We start from the raw sequence: 16,593 nt of genomic DNA, 5'->3' as shown, positions 1-16,593 counted from the left end.
ACAAGACTTGGCCTTCAGTAATAAATTCTGTAAAGTAAAATGAATGTAGAATATTTTCTTTGTCTTACCCGTTGAAGTGCATTAATGTAAATTTTGGTGTAGAAAAGCTGATCATCATCATTATCTTGCAATGTCCATTGTTGTGCAATTTTTTTTATATTAGGTAAATATCCAATAATTCCTAAAAAAAAAAAAAACATAGTTAATTGCTGCAAAACCAACTTTTCTTTCGTTTAGGAATGGAGCAAGTGGAATATTTAAAAATATACTTCAGGGAATTAGAAAAAGAAAGAAACATCCTAAAAGCAAGGTAATATACATACCTTACCCCCTGCTTCTTTACCGACAGGATAAATGTTATTCTTCCACGGAGACACAGTGGAATGCCAAATATGCCAGATTCCATGAGACAACACTCAATTTGATGAGGATTGTTTGTCTAATTTGGGCTGCTAGACATCTTCTGGCATCACACCGACACTGGGGACATCAACCTCCCTTAGGTGTTTAATGCAGGGGGTATAAATTAAGTAGAATGTTTTTTCCACCCACAAGCCTTTTTTTGGGGGGATGTAATGGTCCCAAGGGGATATATGGACTTTGCTATTTTAGTGCAAGATTCGATTTAAAAAGCAAAACCATAAATCCGACAGCATGATGTAATGTAGAAGAGCAGAAAGCATATTTGGTTTGGACGAAAAAAAAAAAAATAATAACTTCAGTGTGGACATTCTCTTCTTCTTGGAAGTTCTCAGTGGCACTATGGGTATGCCATCTACAAAGGAGGTGCAGTAAATATTCAGCTTAATGTAGATTAATAATCTACAGTAAAAGATGGTCTGTTCCTTTCAGGGAGCTCTGTGTTTAAACTGTGTTGGAGCAGGTTGTGTTTGTGACCCAGGAGTTCCATACAGGATTTGTCTGCTTCCCTGACATAGTCTGCAACTCCATCCTGAGTAGAAAAGGCTAATGGAGGCTGGAGCATTGCCTAAAAAAAGGAGACGATTGTTTCACATCAGAGCCGTTTTGGAGAATGGCCAGGCTGCTCACCATTTCTGTCCACCTGTTAATTCTTTGTGTCCATTCTCCCTAACATCCTCCAGCACCTCCGGTTGCATTCTCAATATCATGATAATGAGCAAACCCAGAGGACAAGCACAGAGACCTTACCAAAAAAAGTTCCCTCAGTGAAGTAAGGAGTTGCTGTGTTATGTTAACTATTCACAATCTAGCAAAAACTGAAATAACAAATCTGGGTGGACTGATCCTTTTAGGCCAGGCTTCTGATCATATAATGTTCTAAGAATTCATAAAGTTTATTAAGCATTAGTAGATCCACTTACTGACTACTAAAACATAAAATAATAAAACCTTTATATAGTTTTAATCGCTAGTTACAGTCTTTACACCATATAAATGTCTTGACACTTTATGAATTTAATTAAGTCTAAAAAAGTGGAACATTAGACTCTAGAGAATACAGGGTTAATATGTGGGAAGCTTCATCGGAGCTTTAAATGAAGCATGATAAATAGAAAAAGGCAGTTATGAGAACTTCTGTGTTTCAGCCCAGAGTCCCAGAGAAAAGGTCAACTTAGACTGATTGCAGGCTGTGCACAGTACAAGCACTCTATTTAAACTTGAGTAAGATCCAAACCCAGCTTAGTCCTTTTTGGCTAGCAATTTCAGGGAAGGTGGTAATTTAAGGGGAACTTAGTAATTTGAAAGTATAGTTCTGCTGTTGCTCTAAATAACTGTAAGAATAGCGTGAAAGCGTAAGTGATATGCTGGCCAACACAAAGCTTTCTACTTTTTCAAGATCCTGTATTTCCATTATGTTATGGCACCTTATGGACCCTGAGAAAAACAGCATAAAAAGACAGGCAGATTTTTACCCTACATACTTATAAAGTACAGATACTTTTTCTACAGCAGCATTAACATCAGCCTCTATAATTGGATGCATCTACCACAGTAGTACACAAGAAAACACTCAAGGTCAACTTGGAAAGCCAAGGTCTCTCCCAAAAAGTTTTGGGTTGTGGGAGGAAATCAGAGCATCCAAAAGAAACCATGCAAACATGTGAACTCATACAAACTCCATGCAGATAACTTCAGGAATGAACCATAAACCTTAGAAATGCAAACCACAAGTTGTTTAACAATTTATCTCTATTGTGTTTCAAATTAGTTTTGATAAAACTATGACAGTCAGGACTAGTTTACATTTATCAGAATGTACCTAATGCCCTATTTATTTAACCATTGCCATGTAGTTTGTGGTTAACTGTGCAAACAATTTCGAGGTTTTTATGATGGCTCTCAGAAGATATCAACGTTAACCATTACACAAGCATCACAAAAAGCAGGAAAACGTGTAACATTTCTAAAACTGTAATTTAAAAGCTTTTAAGAAATGTTCCCAAAGACTTCTACTACAGGAAGTGTCCACAAGTTTTATCTACTTTCAGATATGGCTTGAAACTTCCAATCAATCACTTGAAAATTCAGCCATAGATAATCCGGTTCCTTCAGTTTTCGGACATGAATTTGGGATCACTTTTTTTATACAGGGACTGTAGTACACTGTTTGGCCAGTAATGTTTTTATGGCTCTGTTCTGCAGAAACAATTGTTAGGTCTTGCTTGCTACACTAAATACACCTTGAGACGTCCCTGTTGCCTGCTTCCTGGAACTGTGCCAGATGTCCGTGGGTGCTTCTAGAGGAAGACTGGTCTGTGTGTGGAGGGGAGTAGTAAAAAAAAAAAAGAAAAAAAAACAAAAACGGAACTTTCGAAAATCCGGCAGTCCTCAGGTCCGGAGGTTGCCGGATTTTTGATGGTCAACCTGTACTAACATTGACTTACATACACAACATACTGTAAAAGCCTCCCAAATGCTTTGTATTAAGAGATGCATTTAATTCTACAGCATACAATACAAAGACATTTAAGGTAACTACTTTCAACTTTGTAGCAACTATTTGGGGAAGGCACTTGTCTGTTCCTGCATGGCAGTGCCAAATTCAATAAAGCATGCAGCCCTCTTGTGGTTTTACATCATGAAAAAAATCCATCAACCCTAAACCGAAATCATTACAGGAGGAGTAGCGCGGCTGCAATGCAGCCAAGGAAATCCTCCTGTGTGCGATCCCTGGGCACTAGAAGTTAAATGAGGACAAGCCACCATTTAAGCTCTAGTGTCCAGGAATCGGGCACAGGATGAGTCTCGGTATGATGTCAGTTAGTGTGATTCCCCCGGCTGTGCTCATCATGAATAAACGCAGCTTTTGGAATCATCCTGTGATGATTCTCACGGTTGCATTCATTGATGAGCCGCGATACTCCCACTTTCTGCTCATCAATGAATGCGGCCATGAGACTCATCACAGAATGATTCCCACAGCTGCGTTCATTCATGATGAGCACAGCTGCCGGACTCTGTGTTCTTGGATAGAGAATCTCTATCCAAGAACACATACTACAGGGCTGCAAGAGCAATCAGCAACCAGCGATTGCTCTTGCAGGTCCCAAAAAATTTGATCTTGACAGCCAAATTTACACAGGCCATTCTAGCTTACATGTTCGGTAAGCGAGAACGTTCCAATTCGCCGCAAGATTGAATTTTAAAATTTTGCTTGCTCATCCCTAGTAACTACAATTATTCCCTTTCTATGAGTAATTTCAACACTTTGCTGCATTTATGAAGAAGTGTTGTCACACTAGATTGTCTTCTTGACCTATCTGGACACCAACAATATACGCCTCCCTCTCGCATTGCCATATCATTTGGGGAAGTCATTCACAAAAGCGAACTTAGAAAGCTCATATTATGGTTTCAGAAATTCAGTCCGGTGCACAAAAGGTTACAAGGACACTAGATTTCTGGCAAGATAAACAAATGTTTGCTTTCCTGTATTTTCAGAAAATATACATGGCCAAAAAAAAAAAAAAATCCACTGTTTTTCTAGGGTTTAAGTATACATTAAAGGCTTGTTCACACCACTGTGTACCGCATGTTATGCATCATTATGCTGAATTAAACACCAGTGCACCTTCTCAGTGCAATTTTTTGCCACAATGTTACCAATGAGCTTTGCAGTGTTCCAAAAATGTACCATGCAAGGTTCTGGTCTGTTGGTGTGTTAGCCAATTTAAAAAAAAATGCTCTGCTTTAAATCAGGGCATGTTAATGCAGGCTTATTTTATTCACTGCAGCAGACCAAAACCTAATATATATCCAAGAATGACCCAAATTTAATCTCAAGTTTCTATCTTATCCTGTGGAGCATATACAAAAAATATTTTGTTTTCTTTTACTAACTTATATTATCTCAGACATAAAACAAATCTCCACATAGGCATCTCGCCATCTGCCAAGAGCTTGTTCTCCGAGCACAGTCTGTAGGCAGGCTTTTTGCAATATGAATATAAAAAAGGAGTGTTGACTAAGAGTTCTGTAGTCAAGCAGGAAGGCTTACAACACTAGTTAGGATTTCGGTGCAGAAAAGGAACCATGTTGTCAGCCAAAGCATAAAGTTCACAGATATTTAGCGCATAAACTGATTTTTTAAATATATGTACAGTATTTTAAAGGCATAACATATGGGAAGGTGTGTATGCACAGAACATATGTACTATTAGTACTGTACAGTATAAATTGTTTTTATTTTTGACATACACTGTAAAGAATAACTATATAAAGGGACGGCTTGGCGATTACTAAATGACTTACATAGGTGTATACCTTATTAAGACAGCCATATATGGTAATGACAAATTAATCTGTTATCAGACATTGAGTTTAGAATCTCAAAGAATTAGCACATACAAAGTTTTACCTCCTGAGTTAAGAAATCGTTTCCCACTGTGCACCACGGGGTACTTGTCACCTAATCTCTTGTCTGGCCACACCAATGCTTCTGCAGCAAATACAACCTTGTGATTTGTTTGTTGGAACTTTTTCAGTAATTCTTCTGGGCCTCCAGAAAAGATGACATCATAGCTAGAAAAAAAAATGTAACCAGTGGTGTTAAAACAAAGTTTACAAAGCAAACATTATTGTATTTCCTGTATACTACCTAATTCTGTTCTTCCCAATTGAATTTGCCAAATGGATTTTGGCAAAAAATAACTAAGTTTATCAAAATGAAAACAATTTTTTATATGTGGTCTACATTTTTCTAAGAAAAAGAATATGTACAGGACAAATAAATAAAAAAGTGCCTCTATATCCACCCAGGGGCTATTTGCAGAAGAAGGCTATTTACCTGTTCTGACTTACATACTAATTCAACTTAGGAACAAACCTACAGTCCCTATCTCGTATGTAACCTGGGGACTACCTGTATTATATTTTTTTCATGGTTTGAATACAATTACACTTTTCCTCTACTGACTCCAATGTATTTCACCAAAATGGTAATATTTAATTTGAATTTTTAGGTAAATTAAAACTTTTAATTTCCCTAACCCTAATTATAAATAAAACAACTGAATGTTACAACTGTTACACAAATTATATACAAATTCTGCTGCCTGGTTCTTTGTTCTGAGGAATATTTAAATAGAAGCTCAGGATGACTGTTTTTCCCAGCAGTGGCTGTATCCATTTTATACAATGTCAGCACTGCAGTCATTTCAGAGACAAGAAGCAGATACAGATTTTCCACAGAAGCCTACAAAGTAACCACAAGTCCATGATAAAACTAAAAAAAGCAAATTTCAGTAAAATGGAAAAAAAAAGTTGGAACATGGCCCTTAAAGTATTATTAAACCCATGCAAAATTATTTAGTATGTTGAAGCTTTATTTGATCTTATATATGTTGAATACTTGACAAAAGTAGATTAGATGAACAGAATTTCACCGTTACCCTTTAAAACTTTTCCCCACCAACATGCCCCTTATATTTACACAACTGTTTTCTAGTAAAAAAAACTTTTTGGCCATAGCAGCCTATTTTATTGCTACAACCAGGAATATCAACATTTAACATATACCACTAAAACAAAAAGAACACACTATTTAAAGCATTTCATCATTTAAACATTTTAAAATATTTTCCACACTTTCAAACAGGTATATTTTTATAATTTAAAGGTCCATGAGAGTACCCCCACTCTACCAACTTTTCCTAAGGTACCATGGCTCAGCACAACAGGCTCCCAGCCACTACCATAGCGGCTCGGGAACAGTTAGCGGGCATCCTCGGCTTCCTCCTTGCCACCACGACAACCCACTACAGAAATCCATACTATGAAGGGTTCCCATTCCCGTTTTTATGAATTTATAACTCCCATGGACCAACCAAAGAACCACCCACGCTGCCATGACATACTTATCCCAAATGCCTTAACTACTGGGAGGGAGGGTTGGCAATTTTCTTCCCTTGGCTTTACTTCTTCAAAAAACTGGCCTCTCCCCTCCAGCTAGCCCCCCCCCCTTTTATCATTGCCCCTTGTCCCTCCCCTCAGGCCACTATCACTCCCCTTCACCCACCGATCAGTTTAAATCAAAACAACTACCCCTATTATTCCCGTCTTCACTAAACACCAAGTAATGTGGCCCTTCGCCTATTATTAATCTTATTTTTTAAAGGTCTGACAATACAGCACAATTTGAAGAATTGCAGTATGTTCCAATTACAGTATGACCTAGCTACATTGCTTTTGGAGTTCTCGAAAAGCCTTAAAACATGCAATCTCTTAACAAAGATTACAAATGGAAGAGAAGACACAGAGAGGCTGCACTATAATGGAATGGCTGCTCCCTGCACAAATTATATTTTGACAGCTAAACGCCTTAAAGTTGGGGAGTCCTTTTTGTGCACATTTACTGAATGGAAGGACTGTAAGAGAAAGACTGTAGCAACCACGTTTTACTAGGTGGATAAAATATTTGCAAGCACTATTACTATGATGACAGTGCTTTTTTACAACTTTTATACAAACAGAATTAAAATATACAGTGGAATAAATATCCCTATTTAATGGCAATTTATTGATTGACAGTTTCAAATTTTAAAAAGAAGTTGAATTTTAATCGCTTAGATTGTAAACTCTTCTGGGCAGGGTCCTCTCTTCCTCCTGTGTCACTGTCTGTATCTGTCTGTCATTTGCAACCCTTATTTATTGTACAGCGCTGTGTAATATGTAGGCGCTATATACTGTTTACAATTATTGATAATAATAATAATAATAGTAATAATGTTTTTATAATTTTGTAATTTTTCATTAAGAGCAATAAATGTCACAAGCAAATTTAGGTTATTAGAAATTGTGTGCAGAATGTGTTATTTATTTGTAAAATGAATAGTTTGGAGTGTTGCTTGCATTTCCATGTGTTTTACCAACAAGGTTTTAAAAGCATTCATATCATCAGATATTTCAGCCACATAGTAAGAGATATATCATGATAAGATTACAACACAAGAATCAGGAAACAGGGAAATGGGTAGAGATTAGATAATTGGATGTTACAGCTTTTATTATTATTATTATTATTATTATTAAACAGCATTAGTATAGCGCCAACATATTAAACAGCGCTGTACATTAAAAAGGGGAGTTGAAAATGACAGACAAATACACAGGAGGAGGAGAAGACCCTGCCCCGAAGAGCTTATACCTGTAAATTGTTTTAATAATTATTTTATTAAACTGTGTTTATGAGGCTGGGTCTACACAGGCATTTTTAAAAACGCATGTAAACGTTCCTATTGTGTTTTATGCACTTTTATTAGCGTTTTAAAGCTTGCGTTAAAAACGCTAGGAAACACCTATGCTGTGTTTTCCTGCGTTTTTAACTTTGAAATCAATGGAAACATTTACTGGCGTTTTCCAGTGTTAACCCTCATTTAATGTTTTAAACATTGCAAGCAACGTTATAGATAAAGCTCATAAACATGCCTTAAGGAAACATCCTGGTGTAGATTAGCCTATTGGAATGCATGTACATTTCAAACATGGGCTTTAAAAGCCTCAGGTTAAATGCTAAAACGTCCGTGTAGATTAAGCCTAAAGCTCCAACACACGAAGCGCTGTACATTAAATAGGGACAGACAGTGATACTAGAGGAGGAGAAGACCCTGCCCAGAAATAAGCCTTTTATTTATTGTTTGGCCATATCTAGAGTATAACTAAAAGCAAATCTTTGATATAGATAAAGTCGTGAGGGGTTTACATTAAAGCATGAAAGCAGGCTAAACCTTTTATTTTCTTTAAGATAAAGTGGAGGGATTGAATTTCCCTTTACTTCTTTTCAGGCCTGGAAGTACTAGAAAAAGCTTTCCAACTGAGGCACAAATGAGATCAAAAACACATTTTTAATAGAGTGGCGGATGATTGAAGCAGATAAAAAGTTTCTGATGCTGTTGTAAACTTCCCTGTCTTTCTGACAACAGCCCTTCCTATTTCTTGTTCTTGTGTCACAGACAGAATAAGCTTACCAAAATGCTGAAAGAAACGTTATTTCCACGAAACAATAGGAAATAAGAGTTTGGCTTTAAAACTGCCTCATTCCATTTGTGTAATTGGGTACTTCCTGTTTTTAGATTCTGTGTGCAGGATTATAGGTGGGATAACTGGCGAGCACCCGTGTTTTATGTGCAAATCACACACACAATTTTAGGTGATGAGAAATCGGCTTCCTATGGTGTCAGCTACAGAAGTAGGGATTTAGAAATCCATTATTGTACTGCAGTTTTATTCACATTCATAGGATTCTATTTAGTTTACACCATAGGGAGAGGATTATTCAATCACCCAGTGATTAATTGCTGGCGTTCCTATATTAAACTAGATTTTTGAAAAGCCAACACTGCCCATGACCTGGAAAGGCTTAGGGTAACAACACATGAGGTTACTGACATTTAGAAACACATTCCTAGGTATGAAAATAATCATTAGTAATTACTCCTGGTAAGGTACCCAATAAGTACTGAATCTAGAATCGGCACCTTATGTATTTCTGACTGTCAGATTCTCCAGATGGTCGAAGAATTTAGTTTGCGTCCTCTACTGCTTTTTACATCAAGATCGCTAATCAAAAGAAAATACTGCAGGATTGCAGACTGGGTGAAATGTGTAGAAAGTATTCTTTATTTATAATCTGTGTAATATAATCGTATTTCTGTTTAGACAAAACAATTAAACAAAAAAACAAACATTCTTCAATGAACAGAAAAGTCCATTGCCTCAGATTTTAACCTGAATTCCAATTATAGGACTATCCAAATATAGACAGCAGCCTGTATGCATATATTATATGATTGGGATCACAAATGTTTAAAATGCCCAGCACGATGCAGGTGGATTTTTTCACTTACAGGCTAGTTAAGTCAGCTTTCAGGAGGCAGACAGAAGTCAGATGAAAAGAATATCTGATTGCAGCAGTGAGACAGTCTAGAATGAATAAGCAGTTATCTCACTGCTCAGCAATGCTGCCCTACCTGCCGTCATCTGGATGTCTACATAAGCAATGAGCTCCTATGTAATAAAGAGTATTGTTCTACTGTCTACAGACACATGGACAGGAAAACATGTTCAGTAGCGGACGATTTATATGCATGCTGCCTCAAAATGACTATAACAGAGCACATTTTCTTTCCATTTTTAGGCATTGTTTCAGGACCTATAATAGGGAACTTTCACATGCTAATTACAGAGACCGGTTAAGATCTGAATGCAGCTATGGATTACAACATCTGCTATGGTAGGTGAACTGTCTGCCTTTCATAAACCCAAAACCTTTATTACATTTGACAAACAGCTGCATCTTTTACAATTGCCCAAACACATTCCATATATTTAAAACTACATCCAAGACTCTGCTGGCAAAGAGTTTTGCTTTAAAAATCTAAAGCTCAAAACAAGAATGTTATATTGCAGCATGCCAAGCTTTTAATGAAGTTCTCTTATTTTTTACCTGGTAATCCTGCAAACAACAGAGTACCTGTCATTGACGTGGTAGCCATTAGGCTGGATTTAGAAATATTTCTGCTTTGGTTTATTTATGTTAAGTGATCTATCCAGAGCCAAGTTAGTTCAAGTCATTGTAAACTTTTATATTATAATACAATTCAATACTTCACTTTAATGATGGAGTTAGACTAGGCAAACCCAAACTTCTAAAAAACATAGTCAGAGATGCAACATAGTAGGTGACAATGCTTTAACTGAATATATTCTGTGAAAGTCACAGGGAAAACCTCTATCATTGTCATTGGAGCAATAACCTCCTCTCCTTTCATATTGCATTGAAATTAATTGTATGTCCAGTGTCTATACATGGGATTTTAGACCATGTTACTAATTGTTTTGAAACAATTTTACTATAAGTAGGCATGTCTTCTGGGCAGACACTGTCTGCATCTGTCTGTCATTTGCAACCCCTATTTTATGTACAGCACTGTGAAATATGTTGGCGCTATAAAAATACTGTATAATAATAATAGTTATGCTACAGTTGATTTGAGAACTGATGCAGTCTTGGTAAACTGTGGCATTAAAGAACATTTACAGTAGATAACACAATTTTATATATGCAAATAGTACAGTAAAAATAAAAAAGCAACTTCTTCATGCCTATGAACTTTAATTCAAGGCATTAGTTTTTGCCTTGGTAATGTTTACAGAGGAGTGCAAATTTACTGCACACCCCACAAATTCCACTTGGATCCAGGGAGTGAGGGAGGAATTTAATGTCATGCTGTCAATGTATAATGTAAAACAGCCCCAGAAAATTGCAAAGTATTATCCTCCCATCCCCATTACTATTTGTCAACACTTGCAAATAATTACTTGCACACTAATAAGGTCAATTACAAGGACATTAGGATAAACAGTAGTGGAATACCATTTTTTTTACATTTGAAAACCAAACACTCACTTTTTTTTAGTTTTGCTTGAACATGCCTGTGTCAGGCCGAAGGTCTGCAAAACTCTGAACACTATTAAAATTATTAGGAAAGGAATTTAGGCGGAAAAAAAATGGAGTGAGGTTCACTTTAATTCCAACCGGACCCTTATCTAGGCATGCAGACTGTGTAAGCAGCAAAAGTGAAGGGGGGGTACAGTCCTTGGTTCCTGTACTTTATCAAGCCTTATGCCTTCCAACATTGCAGGAAAACCTTGCTAGGGGAGGAACAGCATGGTGTTGTCCGGTTGCAAAGTACACTTTTACCAATGTTTGGTGACAAGGGGGCAGTTCCCCACCTCCAAGTGACCCAAAAGGTATGTTAGGGTGATAGTAAAATCTGGATCCTATTTTAAAGAGGGCAGCCTGATAACTGCCTCTCTCACAGGCAAGTGAACAGTGAGACATAGTATCCCTTAAGTATTTACCAAAAAAAGTTAAATTATTCTTTTTTTTTTTTACTTTTAGTTAACCTTATTTGGTCAATGATATTGCCTGGAATTTCTTGTGGTAAATTTAAGTTATCTTTGTGAATTCATTTTGTGGGAATTGTTAAGGGATACCCCATTACTTCTTCCCTGTAGTTAAGCAAATATCTTGTTTATTTATAAAAAGAGTTTCCCAGATTCTATTTCCTGCATTCCTTGCCATCTCCCTTCCTAATATTGAAAGGAATATGGCCTGGAATAAGACGAAGGATTGCACATTTGCTGACTCCCTTTCTAGGCCACCCAGGCTGAATGCCTGGATAAGGGTCTGGTTGGAATATGGCACCCATCCCATTTTTTTAAATTACTACATACAGCTGTGGTGGGCTTTCTATGCAAGTTTGATGACAACAAATTGCTGAATTATAAACCAGCCCTGTATTGGTTTTTATAATTTAACAATATCAATAGAACCATTCACATTAAAAAGCAGTGTCCATTATTATATGAACACACAATTAGCATGTTGCTTGACTTTAATGAATTTTCACCAAATTCAGTGCATTCTAAAATCACAGAGGTTTAGGTTTAGCTTTTCAGAACCAAATCTTCAATTTTCTGAACAAAGAACCTCCCCTGAACGCTCGTTATGATATTATGTTTCAAGCTATGCATTACAATTTCTAGCACAACTGTGGGTTCCAAACATTGCATTTTATTTATTAGCAAGTGACATTACTAATCCCTACATGAAAATATAAATGATCTTCTAGCTAGATCAAAGATGTAATATTTAAAAGTCCTTTAACCTAGACAAATAGCTTTTCACGAGTTGATGTTTTTAGCAAAATAAAGCTGTTTAACCAGGTGAATAGATTCTAGAGACTTTTCATTCATTTCAGTTTTGGGTATTTCAAGATGCATCAGAGGCCAGAGGCTGATTTTTCCCACCAAGATACAGAAATAAATGTTAATATATGGTTTAAATACTTTGTATTACACAATTTTTGTAGGGTAATATTAGCAGAAGATATCAGTTACTGACAGCAGGTAAAAATCCTACTACTTCCCACTATTCCATATCCCCCCCCTCCTATTGTGTGTTACTTCCCTACACCTCTTGGATTGTAAGCTCTTCGGGGCAGGGTCCTCTCCTCCTGTGTAACTGTCTGTATTGGTCTGTCATTTGCAACCCCTATGTAATGTACAGCACTGTGTAATATGTTGGTGCTATATAAATACTGTTTAATAATAATGATTAGTGATCTACGGAGTGCATCTGTTTAAGCTACACGTTTTGCCAGATTTTGCATAGTGAACCTCATCAAAAACAGCAGAAGTAAATAAAATATTGGAGAATTGTCAACTAAATACTGCTGGGTTGATTAAATGGCTGCTACTTTACTCTATTTTAAATCTATGACAGTTTAAGGTAACCAAATATTTCACTTTTTCTAATTCAGTACTATTTTGTTATTTATTGTGTTGCCAGTTATCAAGTCAAAGAATCTATGATTAAAATATTCCAGGAATGTAAAGTACACTCAAAAAAAAAAGTTAAACAATCCATACAACCAGTAAATACATATAGTCACAGAACAGTAGATGAAAGTGCTAAAAGATGAGAGGATATTCAGAAGAGGGGGATTTCCAAAATTACAAATGGTTTGATTTATTTTAACAAATAGTCATAGGTCTCCATTTATAATTCATTTATTGCTCTGAGTTTGGGATCATATTCCCCCTACAGACATTTCTAAAATACACGTCATCACCAGTACAAAAGATCAGTTGAACATGTGAAGTCTCCCTGAATGTAATTCACAATTTTCCTTCCCTTGTTCAAGTTACTTAAACATGACTGCTGCATAGCTATGGGTCAACCAGGAAGGAGGTAATGAATGATTCCAGTAACCACCAGTGAGCCAGGTCAGCAAAACCATCTGCTTAATCTGTGTTTTTGATCTTTGTGGATCATGCATTAAATTTAAAGGCATATTCCCCATAAATCAGACATGTTATGGGTAAATATATATTTATTGAAGTTAACAAGAAAAATATAATACAGTGTACAATAGGTATACAAAGTGCAAATTGTAAAGTACAAACATCAAACAACATACAAAGACTCAGTTGGTCAGGAGGAGATAAAGACAATATAACAGGCATTTTTTAAATTGGCACAGAATACTATTGTCCAGCGCAGGTCACTATATTGTTACACTAACTTCTCAAGACCAACAATAAAGATTGCAACATATTAGGTAGGAGCCCAACATTAACCTTTTTCTTGTAATGTGTGTGGTAGTATTATGAATGGGGGAAAGAAGTGTAGGACCTGGGAGAGATAGATAGAGTGGGAAGGAGGGTAAGGGTGTAGATTCCTTATGGGGGCATTGGATTTAAGAAGGGCTGGGGAGGGGGTGGAGCCCAGACTAGATTTCAATGCAGAGAAGGAGCTAAATGCTCCCAACATGCCCAGCATGCTCTACATTTGTCCATGCAATCAATATTAAACACTTTAATTTCTTCCATCCTCATGATATCATTAACCTTGTCAACCCAAAAAGCAAGGGAGGGGGCAGAGGTCTGCTTCCATTATAGCGGTAAAAGCTGGCGGGCAGCTGCCAACAGGTGACAATGTATAGTTTTTTTATAATTCTTGGGGGGGGGGGGGGGATTAGCATTACGGAGAGTAGAGCCATCTTCGAGGAGGGAGCCAGGGGAATACCATATAAATCTGAGCAAATAGTAAACACTTCATCCCAAAATGGTTGCAGAGTGTGGCATGACCACCAGATGTGGAAGTAGTCCCCCTCCTCCTCCCTCCCGCATCACCAGCAGACACTAGGAGTAGAGGGGAACATATGATGGAGAAAAACAGGATCTCTATACCATCGTGATAGAGTTTTAAAATTTTTTCTCCTGTGTATAGCCACATACCGAAGATTTGTGAGCGAGTTCATAGGATGACAGCCAGTCCGACTCTGCAATCTCATGTCCAGATCCCTATGCCATATAGGCACAAATTTAGGTGTAGATGAGTTATAATGCCCAATGAGGATTTGATAAATTAGAAGAATCTGGTGCTGATAAGGTTCAGATGATATGTATGTTGGGTGAGAGATGCACAGATTTGCATAAGTTCAATAGTTGCATGGAGGACAGCCAGGATAACGGGCGTGTTGGACCAGAGTTTGTAGAAATGATGGTACCTTGGATTGGATCCAGAAAATATCTGGTTTTAGGCCAACATTTCCTTTGTAAATCCCGCTAGCTTGTTTTATTTTAGCCCAAAAAGAAGGAGGGGCTGTCAAACAAGGGGGCGAGAGGAGATGGAATAGAGGAGAGAGATAAGCGATCCCTAAAGGAAACGCCAAATTCATAGAGGGGCAAAGGTGAGAGGGTAATGAGATGGTTGAGGGGAATCTATAGTAACTGGCGTCCAAGCCACCACTCCTAGGTCTGGGGGGGGGGAGGTCTTGTTCTAGCAGAGTGGAGATTTTGCATTCTGGTTTAAATTGCCATTCTACCACGCTGGTAAGTAAGGCAGTGACATGGTACAGTTCAAAATCAGGTAGGCCCATGCCCCCCAACTTGTTTGCATCTACCTAAAGATGTGTGTTTAATCCTGGGACGGTGACCCCCCCCCCATACAAATTTAATTACCCCGAAAGCACAGCCTTTGAAAAAACATTTAAATCAGACATTTTAAACTAAGAAACTGATAAATCATATTGATGCACATTTGTAAAATTTAGATCGGAGACACCAAGACCACACATAGAATATGCATACACCTTTATGTAAGAAGTTCACAAAAAAAGTTTGCAGAAAAAATAATATAATATAGAATACTATAGGTTCTATATTTTTACACCTTCATCTTAAATGTGCTCCAAAGTAGAAAAATAGAAGCATAGCTTTGTATAACTATTGTGCTTTTGTTACCACTTGATTATCCAACATCATATGATATTTTTGTGATCACAGCTTTGTCACACCAATTTTTACCTAGTCCAACCTGACTGATTTTTTGGTTTGTTCTATACTAGCAATCCAGAGGATACTATCCAGCTCCCTACATACATTCTACACTCTCTACAGATCAAGTAAATCCATGACATTACGCAAACAAAAATATCCTTGCTAACCAAGGTAAGTATAGGCCACGATCCTGGAATTTTGCAGCAAAGAGTGAAAAACTAGAAGCCTAAAAATATCATAGAAGTGCAGCATTGATCAATAAGTCACATTTCCACAATGAAATATTGGGTCTCGTTTTTTAAAACTTTACAAAAGAAAAGCAAGTCTGATCCCAGCACAAGTTACTTTTTTTCCAAAAAGCTTAAACATGCTAGTAAGTCAACAGGATTCTGGATAATGTTACTACTGAACATGTTTGACAACTGGGGAAGACATTATATTTAATAGTAAAACCTTAAGTTGTTGGTTTCAAAAATATAGTGTGCAACTTCGGTAACCAACATAGTGTCAGTGTAGTTCTAAGAGATAAAAAATATGAGCATATTTCACTTATAGATTAAATTCTGTGTCATGCCCTAAATAATAATTAATCACTAAAGAAAAAGTATTTTAAATCTTAAGTATTTTTACCTGTCTGTGAAAAGAACAATAAGGTCCTCCTGGTCAGGTAAGCTTTCCAATGCCTCCTTTAACAGGCGAACTTTCTGACCTCCTCCTATTGAATTTGCTACATCTCCTCCTTTCCAGTCTAGCCCAGTTCCTAGAACCTAGAAAAAAACATATCAGAAACATATGTATAAATTGATATACTTTATTTCAAAATATAAGATCATAAAGTGGTTATAAGCCAGGCCACTATTAAAAACACATTTTGGCATGCAGTGCTTTTACAAAGGTTTAGGCCAATGACTAAAGTGTTTCCAAACAAACATTCTCTGATAAATAAGATTCCAATTATACAATGTGCAGTTAACATCCAGGTGGTTTTTCAGTCTGCTCTATTTTGTGCTTCCTGAATGGGAAATTTTCATGAAACTCCACAGGGAAATGATATATGTTACCTGAGGTTTATAATTATACATAATATACACACTATAAAATTTCCAGGGAATATATGGGAGCACAGCTGAAAAGACAATGCCAGCACTGGCTTATGTGAAGTGGAAAACACAGTACTGCTTAACCACCTGAGCGTTACACTGAGGTCTAGATTTCTGTACCAAAAGTGATCCACTGTTTTTCATGAATTTTTTTTTTTTTAAA

The 16,593-nt window shown here is 36.9% G+C and overlaps 1 protein-coding gene and 1 non-coding gene across 3 annotated transcripts in view; both read right to left on the bottom strand.

Annotated features, from left to right (window-relative positions):
• Positions 1-16,593, bottom strand: part of PLOD2 (procollagen-lysine,2-oxoglutarate 5-dioxygenase 2) — an 81,491-nt gene that overhangs the window by 34,736 nt on the left and 30,162 nt on the right. For both annotated transcript variants that reach the window (XM_072407905.1, XM_072407906.1), the window contains exons 3-5: positions 15,961-16,097; positions 4,841-5,004; positions 69-181 (exon numbers count right to left, since the gene is read on the bottom strand). In XM_072407905.1, coding sequence (XP_072264006.1) covers positions 69-181; positions 4,841-5,004; positions 15,961-16,097 — 414 coding nt within the window. The remainder of the gene's footprint in view (positions 1-68; positions 182-4,840; positions 5,005-15,960; positions 16,098-16,593) is intronic.
• LOC140330240 (U6atac minor spliceosomal RNA) lies at positions 10,129-10,257 on the bottom strand. The gene has a single exon (XR_011920708.1). It is a non-coding gene; the product is annotated as a U6atac minor spliceosomal RNA (small nuclear RNA).

Source organism: Pyxicephalus adspersus, chromosome 4 (genome assembly GCF_032062135.1).
Source record: "Pyxicephalus adspersus chromosome 4, UCB_Pads_2.0, whole genome shotgun sequence".
NCBI classification, from domain to species: Eukaryota; Metazoa; Chordata; class Amphibia; order Anura; family Pyxicephalidae; genus Pyxicephalus; species Pyxicephalus adspersus.
This window is presented reverse-complemented; position numbering and strand designations above follow the sequence as displayed.